At 39.1% G+C, this 17,186-nt stretch overlaps 1 protein-coding gene across 1 annotated transcript in view; it reads left to right on the forward strand.

Annotated features, from left to right (window-relative positions):
* The window catches only part of MYO3A (myosin IIIA), a 360,696-nt gene that overhangs the window by 221,762 nt on the left and 121,748 nt on the right, over nucleotides 1-17,186 (forward strand). The window contains exon 18 of the mRNA XM_007936415.2: nucleotides 5,790-5,937. Coding sequence (XP_007934606.1) covers nucleotides 5,790-5,937 — 148 coding nt within the window. The remainder of the gene's footprint in view (nucleotides 1-5,789; nucleotides 5,938-17,186) is intronic.

Here is a 17,186-nt window from a genome sequence, read left to right on the forward strand (position 1 = left end):
AATTTGATGAGATTAACCCAACTCTTCCTGCTATGTCATTGCCTGAGGCAGATGCCATGGAAGACATTGCTGAATTTTCTCAGGAACTTCCCCATCCACTCATTGTTGATGCTAGACCTATTACTAAAGTTAAGTCCAAGCAAGTCCCAAAAGGTGAAATACAAAGTGTGACTAAGGAGATGGTATGCCATACCCAAAAAGACCTACTTGATTTTGCTAACATATACAGACAGAAACCTGGAGAATATGTATGAGAATGGCTACTGAGGGTGTGGGATAATGGTGCAAGGAATGTAACATTGGATCAGTCTGAGTTTATTGATTTAGGCCCACTAAGTAAGATTCTTCATTCAGTGTTTCAGGTCGAGAGGTTAGGAAAGGATCTAATAGTTTTTTGGTTGGCTTACTGAAGCATGGATCATGCGGTGGCCTACCTTAAGTCAAGTTGAAGTACCAGACCTACCTTGGTGTAACATAGAAGAAGGTATCTAGAGGCTTAGGGAAATTGGTCTGTTAGAATGGATTTATCAGATTAGATCCCTAGAGCCAGAAATGGAGAGTCCAGAAGACATGACGTTCATCAGTACAGTGATGAATAAATTTGTGAAGGGAGCCTCCGCATCCTTGAAGACTGCTGTGATTGCTATTTTATGTAAGCCAGATTTGACAGTGGGAACTTCCCTAATTGAACTAAGACACTTAACTATGATGGGGCTGATTGGACCCCATGGTAGTAGGGGCCAAGTGGCAGCAGTTAATTGACAAAGGCAAGATGGGCGTGGTTACCATAAAGGACAGCAGAGTCAAAACAGTAATTAGAATAGTCTGACTCATGTGGAATTATGGCATTGACAACTTAGTCATGGTGTTCCTAGGAATGAAATACATGACAAACCTACTAAATATTTACTTGATCTGTACAGACAGAAGAATTCTAGGTCACATGAACAGCCGCATAGATTGAATCGCCAGAATACAGAGTCATGCCCTTTCAATCAATTCCCAGACTTGAGTCAGTTTACAGACCCACAACCCCTTTGAATGAAGGGGAGACCAGGTCCCATTGCCAAAAATCTATAATGTCACTCTTTCTCCCAGCCTTCCCCAAAGGGACTTGAGGCCTTTTATGAGAGTGACTGTTCATTGGGGAAAAAGAAATAATCAGATTTTCAGGGATTACTGGACACTGGCTCCAAACTGACACTAATTCCGTGAGACCCAAACCATCATCGTAACCCACCAGTCAGAGTGGGGGCATATGAAGGTCAAGTTATTGATGGAATCTTAGGTAAGGTGCATCTCACAGTGGGTCCAATGGGTCCCCCAACCCATCCTGTAGTAATTTTCCCAATTCCAGTATGCATAATTGGAATAGATATACTGAACAATTGGCAGAATTCCCACATTGGGTCCCTGACATGTGGAGTAAGGGCTATTATGGTAGGAAAAGCCAAGTGGAAGCCATTAGAACTGCCTCTACCTACAAAAATAGAAACCAAAAGCAATACCGCATCCCTGGAGGGGTTGCAGAGGTTACTGCCACCATCAAGGACTTGAAGGATGCAGGGGTGGTGAGTCCCACCACATCCCCAGTAAATTTGCCTTTGTGAAAAATAGATGAATCTTGGAGAATGACACTAGATTATTATAAGCTTAATTGCAGCTGCTGTTCCTGATGTGGTTTCATTGCTTGAGCAAATTAGTACATCTCCTGGTACTTGGTATACAGCTATTGATCTGGCCGATGTCTTTTTCTCAATACCAATTTCAAAGGACCATTGGAAGCAGTCTGCCTTCAGCTGGCAAGGCCAACAATATACTTTCACAGTACTTCCTCAGGGGTATATCAACTTCCCAGCACTTTGTCATAATTTAGTCCATAAGGATCTTGATCGCCTTTGCCTTCCACAAGACATCACACTGGTCTATTATATTGATGACATTATGGTAATTGGACCTAGTAAGGAAGAAGTATCGATGACTTTAGACTTATTGGTGAGACATACGCATGCTAGAGGTTGGGAAATTAACCCAACAAAAATTCAGTCACCTTCCATCTCAGTGAAATTTCTAGGGGTCCACTGGTGGTGGCCAGACTTCATATCACATACTTTGGTCATGTTGTCAGAAGAGACCGTTCCCTGGAGAAGGATGTAATGCTTGGTAAGGTAGAGGGTTGACGAAAAAGGGGAAGGTCCTCAATGAAATGGATTGATATGGTGACAGCGGCGATGGACTCAAGTATAGCAGGAATCATGGAAGTGGCTCAGGACTGGGTGATGTTTCGTTCTGCTGTGCACAAGGTCACTATGAGTCAGAGATGACTCAACAGCACCTAACAACAACAATGGTGTGGGGCATAACGAGATATTCTTACCAAAGTGAAGGATAAGTTATTGTATCTGGCTTTTCCCACAATTAAAATGGAGGCACAATGTCTGGTGGGCCTCTTTGGATTTTGGAGGCAACATATCCCTCATATGGGTATGTTGCTACAGCCTATTCATCAAGTGACTCAGAAAGCTGCTACTTTTGAGTGAGCCCCAGGACACCAGAAGGCTCTGCAACAGGTTCAGAATGTCATGCAGGCTGTTCTACCACTTGGACCATATGATCCGGCTGAGCCAATGGTGCTTGAAGTATCTGTAGTAGATAGAGATGCTGTTTGGTGGCTTTGGCAGGTCCCTATTGATGAATCACAATGCAGACCCCTGGGATTTTGGAGCAAAGCCCTGCTATCCTCTGCAGATAACTACCCTCCTTTTGAGAAACAGCTTTTAGCTTGTTACTGGGCTTTAGTAGAAACTGAAAACTTAACCATGGGCCACCACGTCATCATGAAGCCTGAGCTGCCCATCATGAACTGGGTGTTGTCTGACCCACAGAGTCATAAAGTTGGATGTACACAGCAGTACTCCATCATTAAATGGAAGTGGTATATCAGAGATTGGGCTTGAGCAGGACCTGAAGGCACAAGTAAGTTGCATGAGGAAATGGCCGAAATGCCTGTGGTCTCCACTCCAGTCACGTTACCTTCCCTCTCCCAGTCTGCACCTATGGCCTAATGGGGAATTCCTTGATCAGTTGACTGAGGAAGGGAAAACTCGTGTCTGGTTTACAGATGGTCCTGTGCAATATGCAGGCACCACTCAAAAATGGACAGCAGCAGCACTGCAGCCCCTTTCTGGGACTTCCTTGAAGGACAGTGGTGAAGGGAAATCCTCCCAATGGGTAGAACTTCAAGCTGTGCATATGGCTGTTCACTTTGCACGGTATTAGAAATGGCCAGATGTGTGACTGTATATCGATTCATCGGCTGTGGCTAATGGCTTGACCAGATGGTCTGGGACTTGGAAGGAGCATGATTGGAAAATTGGTGACCAGGATGTATGGAAAAGAGGTATGTGGATAGATCTCTCTGACTGGGCCAAAGAAGTAAAGATATTTGTGTCTCATGTGAATGCCCACCAAAAGGTGACCTTGGCAGAGGAGAACTTTAACAATTGGGTGGATAGGATGACATGTTCAGTGGAAACCAGCCATCCTTTTTCCCCAGCTACTCCGGTCATTAAATGAGCTCATGAAGAAAGTGACCATGGTGGCAGGGATGGAGGTTATGCATGGGCTAAGCAACATGGACTCCCAATTACCAAGGCTGATTTGGATACCACCACTGCCAAAGTACCCAGTCTGCCAGCAGCAGAGCAACACTGAGTTCACAATATGGAACCATTCCTCGGGGTGATCAGCCAGCAACCTGGTGGCAGGTTGATTACATTGGACCACTTCCATCATGGAAAGGACAGTGTTTTGTTCTTACTGGAAGAGACACTTATCCTGGATATAAATTCGCCTTCCCTGCATGTCATGCTTCTGCCAAAACTACCATGCATGGATTTATAGAATGCCTCAGCCACAGTCATGGTATCCCACACAGCATTGCTTCAGATCAAGGGACTCGCTTCACAGCAAATGAAGGGCAGCAGTGGGCCTATGCTCATGGAATTCACTGGTATTACCATGTTCCCCATCATCCTGAAGCAGCAGGCTTGATAGGACAATAGAATGACCTACTGAAAACACAATTATGGTGCCAGGTAGGGGGCAATACCTTGAAGGATTAGAGCAGTGTTCTCCAGGAGAACTCCGGAGTGTATACTCTTAACCAACATCCAATATACAGTGCAGTTTCTCCAATAGCCAGGATTCACAGGTCCAGGAACCAAGGGGTGGAAACAGGAGTGGTAACATTCATTATTATCCCTAGTGACCCACTCAAAAAATTTTTGCTTCCTGTCCCTGCTACCTATGCTCTGCAGCTCTGAAGATCTTAGTCCCAAAGGGAGTTACACTCCCACTTGGAGACACAATACTGATTGCATTGAACTGGACATTAAGAATGCCAGCTGGTCATTTTGGCTTCTTCATGCCTCTGGATCAACAGACAAAGAAGGGCATTACTGTACTGTCTGGTGTGATAGATCCTGATTACCAAGGGGAAATTGGATTGATGTTACATAATGGAGGTAAAGAATTTATCTGGAATACAGGAGATTCTTTAGGACGTCTCTTAATACTACCATGCCCTGTGATTTAAGTCAATGGAAAATTACAGCAACCCAATTCTGATATGACTGCTAATGGCCCAGACCCTTCAGGAATGAATTTTTGGGTCACCCCACCAGGCAAAGAACCACGACTAGCTGAGGTGCTTGCTGAGGACAAGGGAAATACAGAATGAGTGGTGGAAGAAGGTAGTTCTGAATAACAGCTACAGCCATGTGACCAGTTGCAGAAATGAGGGCTGTGATTGTTATATTTTTTCATTGTATATGTGCATCAAATATTTTTGTTGCCTTCTGTTATGAACTGTGAAATGTAAATAAGGTTAATGCATTTTGGTTGTATGCGTGTTAGCATATCATGTTAGGCGCAAATAAGACTATTATAATTGTCCTTATTTAGAGATTATATATGGTCAAGAAGATGTATACCACTGCCAAGTTGACAAGGGGTGGACTGTGATAGTTGGAGCTGTGTGTCAACTTGGCTGGGCCACAATTCTGTGTGGTTGAAGCAGTTGTGATGTGGGTTGTTCCAATATGGGATCAGATGTATATGTTTTGAGCAGCCAGTCCATTGAAAGGGAGTTTCCCGAGGGGTGTGGCCTGCTTCCAGTATATTTATGGACATCCTGGGAAAAGAGACACTCTTCTGTGGATCAGGATTCTGTTGTGCTGCCTACAACTGTCTATGAGCGAACAATCCACCATTTGGCCTGGAGATCTTGGATTTGTCATTCGTTGGAGTCAATAGCCAGTATATTGCCTGCCAACCTTGAGCTCCTCACCCCCTGCAGCTGAATGAGTCAGGAAAAGCCTCCAGCTTGATGTTTGATCCAAGACTTGACAGCTTCTATAAGTGTGTGAACCATTTTCCTAAGATAATTTCTTTTTCTCTATATATGTAGCTTTACTGGTTTTGTTTCTCTAGAGAACCAAGTCTAACACACTCTGTATCCCCTCCTTTGATGCTCAGACCTCCAGGATCATCTCTGTATCTGTTTCACTTAGTTTTTCAGATCTCGGTGGTAGAGGGGTTGGGCAGAATGTGTCACCAGGATGCCATCTTGTCTCTGCTCTGAAAATACTAACTTTAAATGTATATCCTGATAGTTCTTTGCCAGATCACAAACAAGTACTCTGAAATGTCCTCTTTCCATTTTTTATTCATCTGTTTACCTTTCAAGGAAATAAATAAGAATTCAAAGTAATCCGTCTTTCTTTCAGTGGGAATGGAGATGAACTGAGCATTGGCATTCTTGATATATTTGGCTTTGAAAATTTCAAGAAAAATTCCTTTGAGCAACTGTGCATTAACATTGCAAATGAACAAATTCAGTATTATTTCAACCAGCATGTATTCGCATGGGAACAGGTAAGTGAATTATTACGAAGATGCATGCGTGTTTGTGTTATATGCAGATTTGCACTAACAAAGCCTGACCTAAATCATAGACTGACCTTAATATTTAATAAAGTCATAGCAGAAACATAAATAAATACAAAAAAAAGAACCTGGCAGAATTTGGTATAACATGATTAAAAAAAAAAAAAAAAAATCCACTGCTATCGAGTCATTTCCAACTCATAGTGACCCATAATTTAATAGATGGTGTTAAATGTTCTCCATTGATAATACTGCACACTTTGCCAAAACTTAGCAAGTCTGCACCATTGTAAACAAGTTTCCTTTGAAGCAAAGTTGTCCATGTGTTTTTCAGTAGACTCCATAGAGAAAAAGCAGCAACTTATTTGAATTGCATTTGGCATAATTGCATATTACTAAGTTTAAGAGAAAGTCATATTTGATCTTATTCGGTATGTTATTTTTCTCTGTCAGTAATATTGATTTTTTTGTGTGTATTTGCAGAATAGAACTGAGTTTTTTAGTTAACTTTGAGATAATTAGAGACACATGAACTTCTCATGATTCAAAATATTTAGGCATATTAAGAAATTATTTTGAAAACAGTGGTCACAAAAGGAATACGTTTAGATCTTGACCTTTCTTAGACAAAATAAAAAAATAAGACTTTGTCTGTGTCTGTCCTCTCCCCTCGTCTTCCCCAGGATCTTGTTCCATCAAATAATCATTCTCTTTATTTCCTCCTTTCACTTCTTGTTTTCTTCTCCATTTCTCTCCATTGGTACTATCCTTTAGCCTAGATATACAAGTAAAACCTCTCACTTCTTAAAAACAAACAGGAAATCTTTAAACCTTCAATCAGAAATATCCAGTGAAGTTATCCTAAAACCAAATAATGGTTTATCTTAATTAGTAAAGAATATCTGCCTTAAGCATTGTACTCTCTTAAGAGCTGTGTATTGGAGATCAAATTATCAACAACTCGAAAGCTTAGATAGGGAACTTAGGGGACAGTGAGTTTATGTTAATGGAGGAGAGACAACTTGAAAAGGAGAGTGAGAGTGGTTACACAACTGGAAAAATGTAATCAATGTCACTGAATTGTACATGTAGAAATTATTGATTGATGTATGTTCTGCTGTGTATATTCTCAATAACAAAAATAACATATCTTATTTTAAAAACAAAACCCTTCCCCATCCTGTTGATCTCTGTAGCCATGACCCTTTCTCTTCTCTCTTCAGTACGGACTGCGTCTGTTCCTTCCTCGTCTGGGTACATTGAGTCCTTAGGATCTGACTCTGACCTCTCCCATTCCACTAGAGTGACCCTTCCTAATTTCATTAATAATGAGTATCAGAAACTTTCTGATCTCTGCATTATTCCTCTGCAATGGGTATACCATTGTTGACAAATTTCTCTTTCAGAAAAGTCCCTCATTTGGGACCATCTTTCTGTTTCTCTTTCTTCCTTTTTGCTGGGTTCCTCCTTTACTCTTCCTGCACCATCCTCTAAATCAGTGGTTCTCATCACTGGATGCATATTAGAATCATATAGGCATCATTACAAAATCCCACTTTCCAGGCCAGTTAAATCATGATTTCTTGAGGTGGGACTTGGGCATCAATATTTGTTAAAGGTCCCCAGGATATTCCAGTATGCAGCCAAGGCTGAGAACTACAGCCCTAAATTCTAACTCTTTAATTTCTATAAATTCAATAAAGTCATGATCTCACTTTTTTTGGTTTAATATAATCACAAGTTTGACTTAACTGAGCCTTCTCTTAGTTTAGTAAAGCCGTTACTGGTTATCAGTAAAAGATAATGTTCTGAAGTTCTTGGGACATAGAAATGATTCTCACCAAATCAAGCAAGATACAAACATTATCCTTACTAACAATCCTACAAAATTAGAACATAAATAACAGTTTGCTGAAAGTGTTTCCTTATTCAGCCCATTCAAAAGCATATTATTTCCTGCTTTGGTTTTTTTATTGAAACCATGTGTTTTCAGTAATGGAAGAAATTTTGAATGGAATGAAAAAAAAATGTTGAGGTAATATGGATTTTGATACAATTAATGGGGTACATATGTCCCAAAGGAGCTCTGGTGGCGTAGTGCCTAAGGCATTTGACTGCTAACCAGAAGGCTGGCAGTTCAAATCCACAAGCCACTCCTTGGAAGGAAGGTTGGGCATACCACCTTTGAAATCCAAGGAGGGGTCACTGTGAGTCAGATCCAGCTCAACAGCAGTGAGTTTGGTTTTGGTTTTCTCTATATCTCAAAGGAGCTCTGGTAGCATAGTGCCTAAGGCACTTGACTGGTAACCAGAAGGCTGGTGGTTCAAACCCGCCAACCATCCCTCAGAAGGAAGGTTGGGCAATCTACTTCCGTAGTGATACTGCCTCGGAAACCCAAGGAGGGGTCACTATGAGTTGGGTCCGACTCAACTGCACATAACAACAACAACAACAACTATATCCCAAAGGGGTCTCTGGTATTGGGGTTGGTGGTATGAGCTCTTTTTCTTTAGAATCACACAATTAAATAGGTCAACACCAGATGTCATCATGGGCTAAAATTGGCATAGTATATTTCCACTAAACCCCAAAGGTAGAAAAGGTCAGTAGGCACTATGTGTCCACTGGGTTATGAAAAGGTTAAGTACCTTTGCCCAAGCAATGATGTCACTTTGAGGACTAAGGTGTGGTTGACGCAAACCATGGTTCTGGTGGTTAAGTTTGTGTGTCAACTTGGCTAGGCCTGGTTGAGTGGCTGGGCAGCTGAATGTAGTTACCCCCATAGTGAGACTGGTAATTAACTCCATGGTGGAATCTGCTTCCCATATATAAGAAACAGCTTTGGGAATGGTCTCTAGCTTATGGCACGCTTGGATCCTGCATATAGCCGTGTTGTTGTTCAGCAGCCTGCCCTGCATGCTCTGCCAACCTTGGGACTTAGGATGGACTTGAATTAATGGCTTGCCATGTGGTTTGGTAACACAAGGACTGTACCATTTTGTTTATCGACCTTGGGCTTGTTAGCCTCAGGAGCCAGTGGCTGCCTGAGTGACGAGATGCCTTTCACTTCAGTGGGCCAGAAGCAAGAGGCAGAGCTGAAGCCCAAGGCTGAGGGGCTTTCACACAGCCCCTAGAGCCTCACACTTTGAACTCAGACTTCTAGCCTCCTGAACTGTAAGAGAATAAACTCTTGTTTGTTAAGGCCATCCCATTTGTGGTATATTCCTGTCAAAGGGGCACTAGGTAACCAAAACAATGGTGTTTCTAATCACGTCATATGTGTGTGAAAGCTGGACAGTGAATAGGGAAACCAGAAAAGAATTGATGCATTTGATTTATGGTATTGATAGAGTATTAAATACACCATGAAATGCCAAAAGAACAAATCTGCCTTGGAAGAAGTACTGCCAGAATGTACTTGAGAAGTAAGGATGAAACACTTCTTGGAGAAATTAATCATTGGAGAACGGAGGGGCAATGTTTGCACAGGGAGACAGCTCAGTGAGGCGAGAGTGCATAGGAGGGAAGGACACAAGGAAGAGGTAACTATGGGTGGGAAGTGAGAAGAGAGCTGTTAAATTGTGGAGAATTGCAGTCAATGTCATGAGACAAAATGTGCATGAACTGCTGTGTGGAAAATGAATTTGCTCTATAAACTTTCACACACATAATAATAAAAATTTTAAAAAACATGGATGGGGAGACTTCATCTCACATACTTTGGACATGTTATCAATAGGGATCAGTCCCTGGAGAAGAACATGATGCTTGATTAAATGGAGAGTGAGCAGTAAAGAGGAAGATCCTCAATGAAATGGATTGACACAGTGGCTGCAACAATGGACTCAAACATAGTAATGATTGTAAGGATGGTTCAGAACTGGGCAGTATTTCATTCAGTTGTCCATGGTGTTACTATGAGTTGGAACCAATGGCACGCAAAATTGGTTACTTAGGTAATTGTTGGATAATTTTTCCCCTACTTTCTATTATAAAAAGGACCAAGAAAAGCCAGTAAAACAATTTTAGTGAAAGAGTTTGTGATAGTGACCTAATCTATAATCTTCTACAAGGATAATTTTCTATTTTTTGCAATGGTTGCTTCCACTTAATCATTTGTGATTTTGAAACATTTTCCTAAATCTGGGTGTGCTATTATCCACTCACTGACAGCAGTGCCTCCTTTTTCTTCAGCGTTTACATCTCTGTGGACATTAATTATGTACCTTGGAATCTATTAACACCCAACCTACAGTATCCAGAGCTTGTATCATTCCTTATTATTATCTTGATATATGTCTAAGAGTGCTAGCCTATAATAGCATGACTTTTCTATAGTGTGTAGTATAGATTTCCTGAAAAGTTTCTGGAGTTTGATGTTTCAGATTATTTGAGGCTCCAACACTTTTCCAGCACTAGAAAAACAATTTTACATATATTGACTTAATGACATTTAAAGGGACAGTTTGTATCTGAAAACAGCCATTCAAAAATTAGACTATAACCTAGATCCCACTTCTGCACATGGAGGATGGTCATCAGACTAGTATAATTTTAATCATTCTCGAATTTAAGACTCAATCAAACTCTTCGAAATCACTTGCAGTTGAAAAGTGTATAATTTTCCCTAAATTTTACCAATTCCACATGTACTATTCACATTTCAGCCTGGCCTGCTACGTTTGTGTAGCATTATTATGACACACACACCATCAAAGTCCATAAATTCCACAGTGCTTTTAGTTAGCAGTTCAAAGGTCTCCAAACAAGTTATTTTTATTCTGATAAACAAAAACAAAATAAAACAAAACAAACAAACAAACTACTGCCGTGAAGTCTATTCCAACTCATAGTGACCCCCATTGGGTTTCCAAGGCTGTAAATCTTAAAAGAAGTAGGTTGCCTCACATTCCTCCTAGAGTGGCTGAAGGGTTTGAACTGCTGACCTTCTGGTTAGAAGCAGAATATCTTACTCAGTGACTGCCACCAGAGCGCCTTTATTTTGATAAGAAAGGTATCTTTTTCCAATAACCAAGGTTTTGGTTTTGCTTGTTTGTTTTCTGGTTTTCTTCTGTATGAAAGAGAGCTCAACATTAATCAAAGTGTGATCAAAATTTTTATATTCTCCAGAGTCACATATCTTTAGAAAAGTACGTGCCTTCCCACACATTCTGATGTTAATCTCATGCTAGTACTGGTGGTAGTGGTCTCTGTGTTTTTGTTTTAATTTTGCTCTATGCTTTAATCATTGTGTTGTAGAACCCAAAAGAAATGAACCCTGCTTCCTAGAAGTTTGTTTCAAATCAACAGGAATGTGCACATAGATTAGTCAAAGTTGGGCATAAATTGTAATCTCTGGATGGCACCAACAGTTAAGCACTTGGCTACTAACTGAAAGGTTGGAGGTTCAAACCCACCCAGAGGCACCTCAGAAGAAAGGCCTAGTGATCTACTTTTGAGAAATCAGCCATTGAAAGCCCTATGAAACAGAGTTCTACTCTGACACACATGGGGTCACCATGAGTTAGAATCAACTTGATGGCAATTGGTTTGATTGTGTGTGTGTGTGTGTGTGTGTGTGTGTGGTGGGGGATCATAAGTTGGTATTGGAAAAAATGCTATCATGATATGCAGAAAGTATGTATGAGGCTACAAAGCATTATTTGCCCTAGAATCCTAAGTTCCACTCTACTTCCTTATACGTCCATCTGACTATTAGCTATACTAAAGTTCTTTTTTTTAAAGGGATGCATATCGCATTTAAAAAAATAATTTTGTAGCAATATATATATAATTAAAAAATGCAATTGTAACTATTTTCAGTGTATAATTCAGTGACATTAATTACATTTGCCATGTTATACAGCCATGACCACTATCCATTTCCAAATATTTTTCATCACTCCAAACAGAAACCCCTTAAGCAATACAAAGTTCATTTTTAAAGTGAGCTATTCATGTTTGTTTCTGTACAAGGATGAACTTTAACACATATCATTTATATATGTACCCGTGGGCTTACAACTAAAAGTCAGAAGTCATTTTATAAGCAATAGTCTATTTACAGCACATAATGGAAACGGTAATGGGAATTACTGCTCCTACTTCTTTTGCAGGAAGTGATGTGTATGACTTTCATCTCCCATCTGTTCACATTCTAAAGTTTAAAACTTTGGAGATTTTTAATGTGGGCTCCAACATATAATTTGTGGCAATTATAGGGAGTGAAAATTCATTAAATTATATAATGTCTATATTTTCAACATTATAAAGTAAAAAGAATTAGTCATAGGACCAAAATATATATATATATATATATATATATATATATATATATATATATATATAAAATTACGTGTGGGTAATTCTAATAAACCCCTTATATATGTCTTCAAATTGTTTTGCTTACAAAGTATGAAGTTTCATTTTATATCCAACTTTCTTCCCCATTAAGCAAGCATATGTGTACTGCAGTAGAAATACTTGTCTTATTTTAGCTCCCCAAGTGATAAAGGCCTCCTCTGGGGCCTTTTTATATTTATTTTTCCCCCAGCATTAAAACAACCAAATAAATCTAAGAAACTCTTGAGACAATTTAAATCTTTCCTTGCCAAGTTTTGGATTACCTTTTGATTCCATACAAATATTCTTTGAACTTCGCACACACTAAATGAATATAGAAGCTGATATCTAAATAATCATTAGGTGTGTTTGTAAAGTAATACAGCCAACCCTAGTTGTAAACAATTCATTCCTCTCCCTCTGTCAAGAAGGATCTCAGCTCTCATGTTCCCTCACTCAGCACCTACTTTAGACACAGTGTTTTTCTCCATTGATGAAGTTGGGTCAGCACTTTTTTATGTGTTGTACAGACTTGTGGTACTTACTTTGATAATTTAAGGTCAGAAATAACTTCCAATGAAATATACAGTTAGGGGCATGTTGTTGGTAGGTGTTATCGAGTCGGCTTCAACTTAAAGCCACCATACATAAAACAGAACGAAACACTGCCCAGTCCTGTGCCAGCCTCACAATCTTTGCTATACCTGAGCCCATTGTAACAGCACTGTGTCAGTCCATCTCATTGAGGGCCTTCCCCTTTTCATTGACCCTCCACTTTACCAAGCATGATATCCTGCTCCTTAAGACAATGTGACCAAAGCAGGAAAGATGAAGTCTGGCCATTCTTGCTTCCAAGGAGCATTTTGGCTGCACTTCTTCCAGGACAGATTTGTTTGTTCTTTTGGCATTCCATGGTACTTTCAGTATTCTTTGCCAGTATCACAACTCAAAAGCATCAACTCTTCTTTGGTCTTCTTATTCATTGTCCAGCTTTCACAGGCATATTAGGTGATTGAAAATACCATGGCTTGGATTAGGCACACCTTCATCTTCAAAGAGACATGTTTGCTCTTCAGCACTTTAAAGAGGTCTTTTGCAGCACATTTATCCAGTGCGGTATGTCTTCTGATGTCTGACTGCTGCTTCCATTGGTGTTGATTGTGAAACCAAGTAATATGAAATCCTTGACAACTTCAGTCTTTTCTCCATTTATCGTGATGCTGCTTATGGATCCAGTTGTGAGGGTTTTCATTTAAGATGAGTTAAAGCGCTTATTGATAAAGTTTGAAGACACCAGTCTGCAATATGGATTACATCTCAACATAAAGAAAAAGAAAATCCTCACAACTGGACCCATAAGCAGCATCACAATAAATGGAGAAAAGATTGAAAAGATTGAAGTGATGGACATAGAGCCATAAAATTACTTTTGTTTTCTACATGTGCGGTTAAAACATACTGTTCTCAAACTGAAATTAAATTTTTTGGTAAAACTTGAAACAACAGTAAAGGAGAAAAGGTTGACAATTAAAGAGATGCTTGTATATAGAAAACATTTCTGAATTCCTAATCCATATGTCTCCTTATCCTAAGCCAATAACAAACCAAAATCAAACCTATGGAGTAGATTCTGATTTATGAAGACTCCATATGTTCAGAGTAGAACTGAGCTCCATGCTGTTTTCCTGGCTGTAATCTTTACAGAAGATCACCAGGCCTTTCTTCCCAGTTGCCACTGGGTGAGTTTAAACCACCAGTCTTTGGGTTAGTAGTCAAACACAACTGTTAGTGCCACCCAAGGACCTACCTGTCAATAAAATATAAACTCATGAAAGTCTTTATGACTTCTAAAGTGCCTTCAAAATAGGTATTTTATGCAAAATATTACTAGATTAGAATTTTCCTCTTCAACATCCATAGTATACATTCCTTTCTGATTAAGGATGCATCTCAAGGGAGCGTTCTAAGACTGCTTCCTCCAAAGTACAGTAAAATTTTTGTAAAAATAAAACATCAATATTGTATTATGATTTAACCCAAAATGTTTTCTCATTAGATTACATGTCAAATTCTGAATTAATGACCTATGCCATTTCAGATTAGTGATGGCCAGTGTTCCCTGTGGCTTGCCGTTAGTATTAACATAAAAACCAACAGAATCATCAATATCTGCTTTAAATAGAAAATACAGGAAGAAATAGATTTCAAATCATAAATTTTACTTTATAGCAAGAGTTTAGGTTTTTACAAGTCTATTACCAACATTTTGTTTTCTTTATTTTTATTTTTGTAAATATTTCACTAAAACATTTTTACTAAAAATAAATAAATATATATATATATATAGAAATATGCAGCAAATGTGGTAAAATGTTAACAGTTGGAAGTTGGGTAAAAGATGTACAGGAGTTATTTATACCATTCTTGCAACTTTCTGTAAGTTTGTAATTATTTCAAAAGAAAAAGTGGCAAAAAAGGTTTCTTTTTTTCACTATAATAAACAGTCAATTCATCTTGAGCACTGATAGCATCCTGAAGTAAATGCTAGCTTTTCAGTCTTTAAATTTCTTTTTCTTACAGCCAAGAGGACATTTGTCAATAGTTAGAATGAGTAACCATTGGTTTCTTTTCATAGTGGACAGTATTTTCATAAATATGCATGCTCATCTGAACGTTTGCTAGGTAGGAATTCTTTTACTAAAAGACAGACTTCAGAGAATACATGTGTTTATGTAACTTCTTTGTTCTTACAAACTTTCTGCCTACAGTTTTTACCACATTTATTGATTAAGTTTCACAACACATCCAGGCACTTTGTCATTTTGAAATGCTAGAAGTAGAAGCAACCTAAATAGATCATCTACATTTCACAGATAAAAATGACTCCTGATGGAACATCTAGGTCAATTGGCACAACATAGTCCAAGAAGAAAATGTTCTACATCCTACTTTGGCGAGTAGTGACTAGAGTCTTAAAAGTTGTGAGTAGCCATCTAAAGTGCTGCTATTAGTTTCTCATTGTACAAAACAAAGAGAAGTGAAGAAAATGAAAGATGCATGTAAACAATTAATCCAAAGGACTAATGGACCACTTGAACCACCACTTCCATGACCCTGAAACCAGAAGAACTAAATGGTGCTCAGCTACAACTGCTGACCTCTCTGAAAGGAAGCTTGTTGTTGTTGTTGTTATGTGCCATTGAGTCGGCCCTAACTCATAGGGACCCCTCCTTGAATTTCCGAGGCAGTATCACTACAGAAGTAGATTGCCCATCCTTCCTTCAGAGGAGTGGCTGGTGGGTTTGAACCACCAGCCTTCTGATTAGCAGTCAAGTGCCTTAGGCACTATGCTACCAGAGCTCCTAGAACAAAGCTTAAACTCTTAAAAATAAACAAATAAATAAGACCAGACTTACTGGTTGGATAGAGACTGGTGAAGACCCTGATCCTATGGCCTTCAGTCACTATTCAAACCTAAATCTCAACTCAACCCCAACTTTCAGCCAAACAATAGATAAGCCTATAAGGTGAACAGTAACACTAGGGAGGTACACAGTCTTTAGAACAATCAATCATATGATATCAAAAGGGTAGTATTTGCCCAAAGACAAAGTCCAGAAGGCAGGAAGGTATAGGAAAGAAGGAGGAATGGAAACAGGAAACACAGGGAGGAAGTGGATGAGTGCAGATACGTTGTGGGTGTTATAATGAATGTCATGTAACAAAATGTGTGTGAATTTTTTAATGGAAAACTAATTTTCTATATAAACTTTCACCCAAATCACAATAAAAAATTAGAAAAATGACCCCCAGTGAATTACTTAAATTTACTTAACTGGAGAAACAAAACCCAGACTAGAATATTTTGGCATCTATCCAGCATTCTTCTTATGAACACGTAAATAAGTAAAGTTGGGAAGAACCAGAGACCTAACAAAGCAGTTTCCTATGTAGAAGATAAGAGTGCTTCGGTCTATTAAAAAAGAAAATGTTTTCACATTGAAAGGCCTAAGAATTAACATAAGGCAGGAAAGAAAGAAATTGGAGAGAATAGGTATCATTGGTGAACACAACAGTGATAATGATTAGAGACTCAAACAACTGCAGGAAGCAGGGGACCATTTAAAAGGAAGGATAGAGAACTGCGATGTGGAACCACTGGAAATGAGAATATAACCAAAACCAAAGAAATACTAGGATGTGAATTCAGGGTTGGAGTGCAAAGGCAACATCTTTGTGATGCCCTAAAAGATAAGACTCTACTCCTTTTCATCTTCATTTCTATTTTCCTGACCCCATACATGATTATTTATACAGTGTCTTACACAGAGTATGTCCTCCATGATGTCTACTGAAATTGAGTGTGGCATCCTCTACAGTGATCTGTATAAAGACAGTGACACAAAATAAAGTGAATTGCAAGTGCTATCTCTTGATTTAAAGCCCATTCTTTTCCCCATGACCTGAAATGGGGAAAAAAAAAAAAGATGGATTTAATTTATAAAAATAAAAGAGATAATGGTTTATGACTTGAAAACAGCAAACACAGGAGAATAAATATTGAAGTTCATCCATGCTGTTCGTTGCCAACGAGTTGGCCTCACTTCATGGCTACCTTATGTATAACAGAACAAAATATTGCCTGGTCCTGTGTCATCTTACAATAATTGGTATGTTTAAGTCCATTGTTTTGGAGATTGTCTCAGTCAATATCATTGAGGGTTTCCCTCATTTTCACTGACCTTCCACTTTTCCAAGTATGAGATCCTTTTCTAGCAGTTGTTCTTTCCTGATGACATGTTGAAAGTAAACAAGCCAAAGTCTCATCATCCTCACTTCGAAAGAGCATTCTGGTTGTGTTTCTTCTAAGACTGCTTTGTTTGTTCTTCTGTCAG

This window comes from Orycteropus afer, unplaced genomic scaffold (assembly GCF_000298275.1).
Source record: "Orycteropus afer afer isolate SDZICR_OR568_19922 unplaced genomic scaffold, OryAfe1.0 scaffold00035, whole genome shotgun sequence".
In the NCBI taxonomy this organism is placed as follows: Eukaryota; Metazoa; Chordata; class Mammalia; order Tubulidentata; family Orycteropodidae; genus Orycteropus; species Orycteropus afer.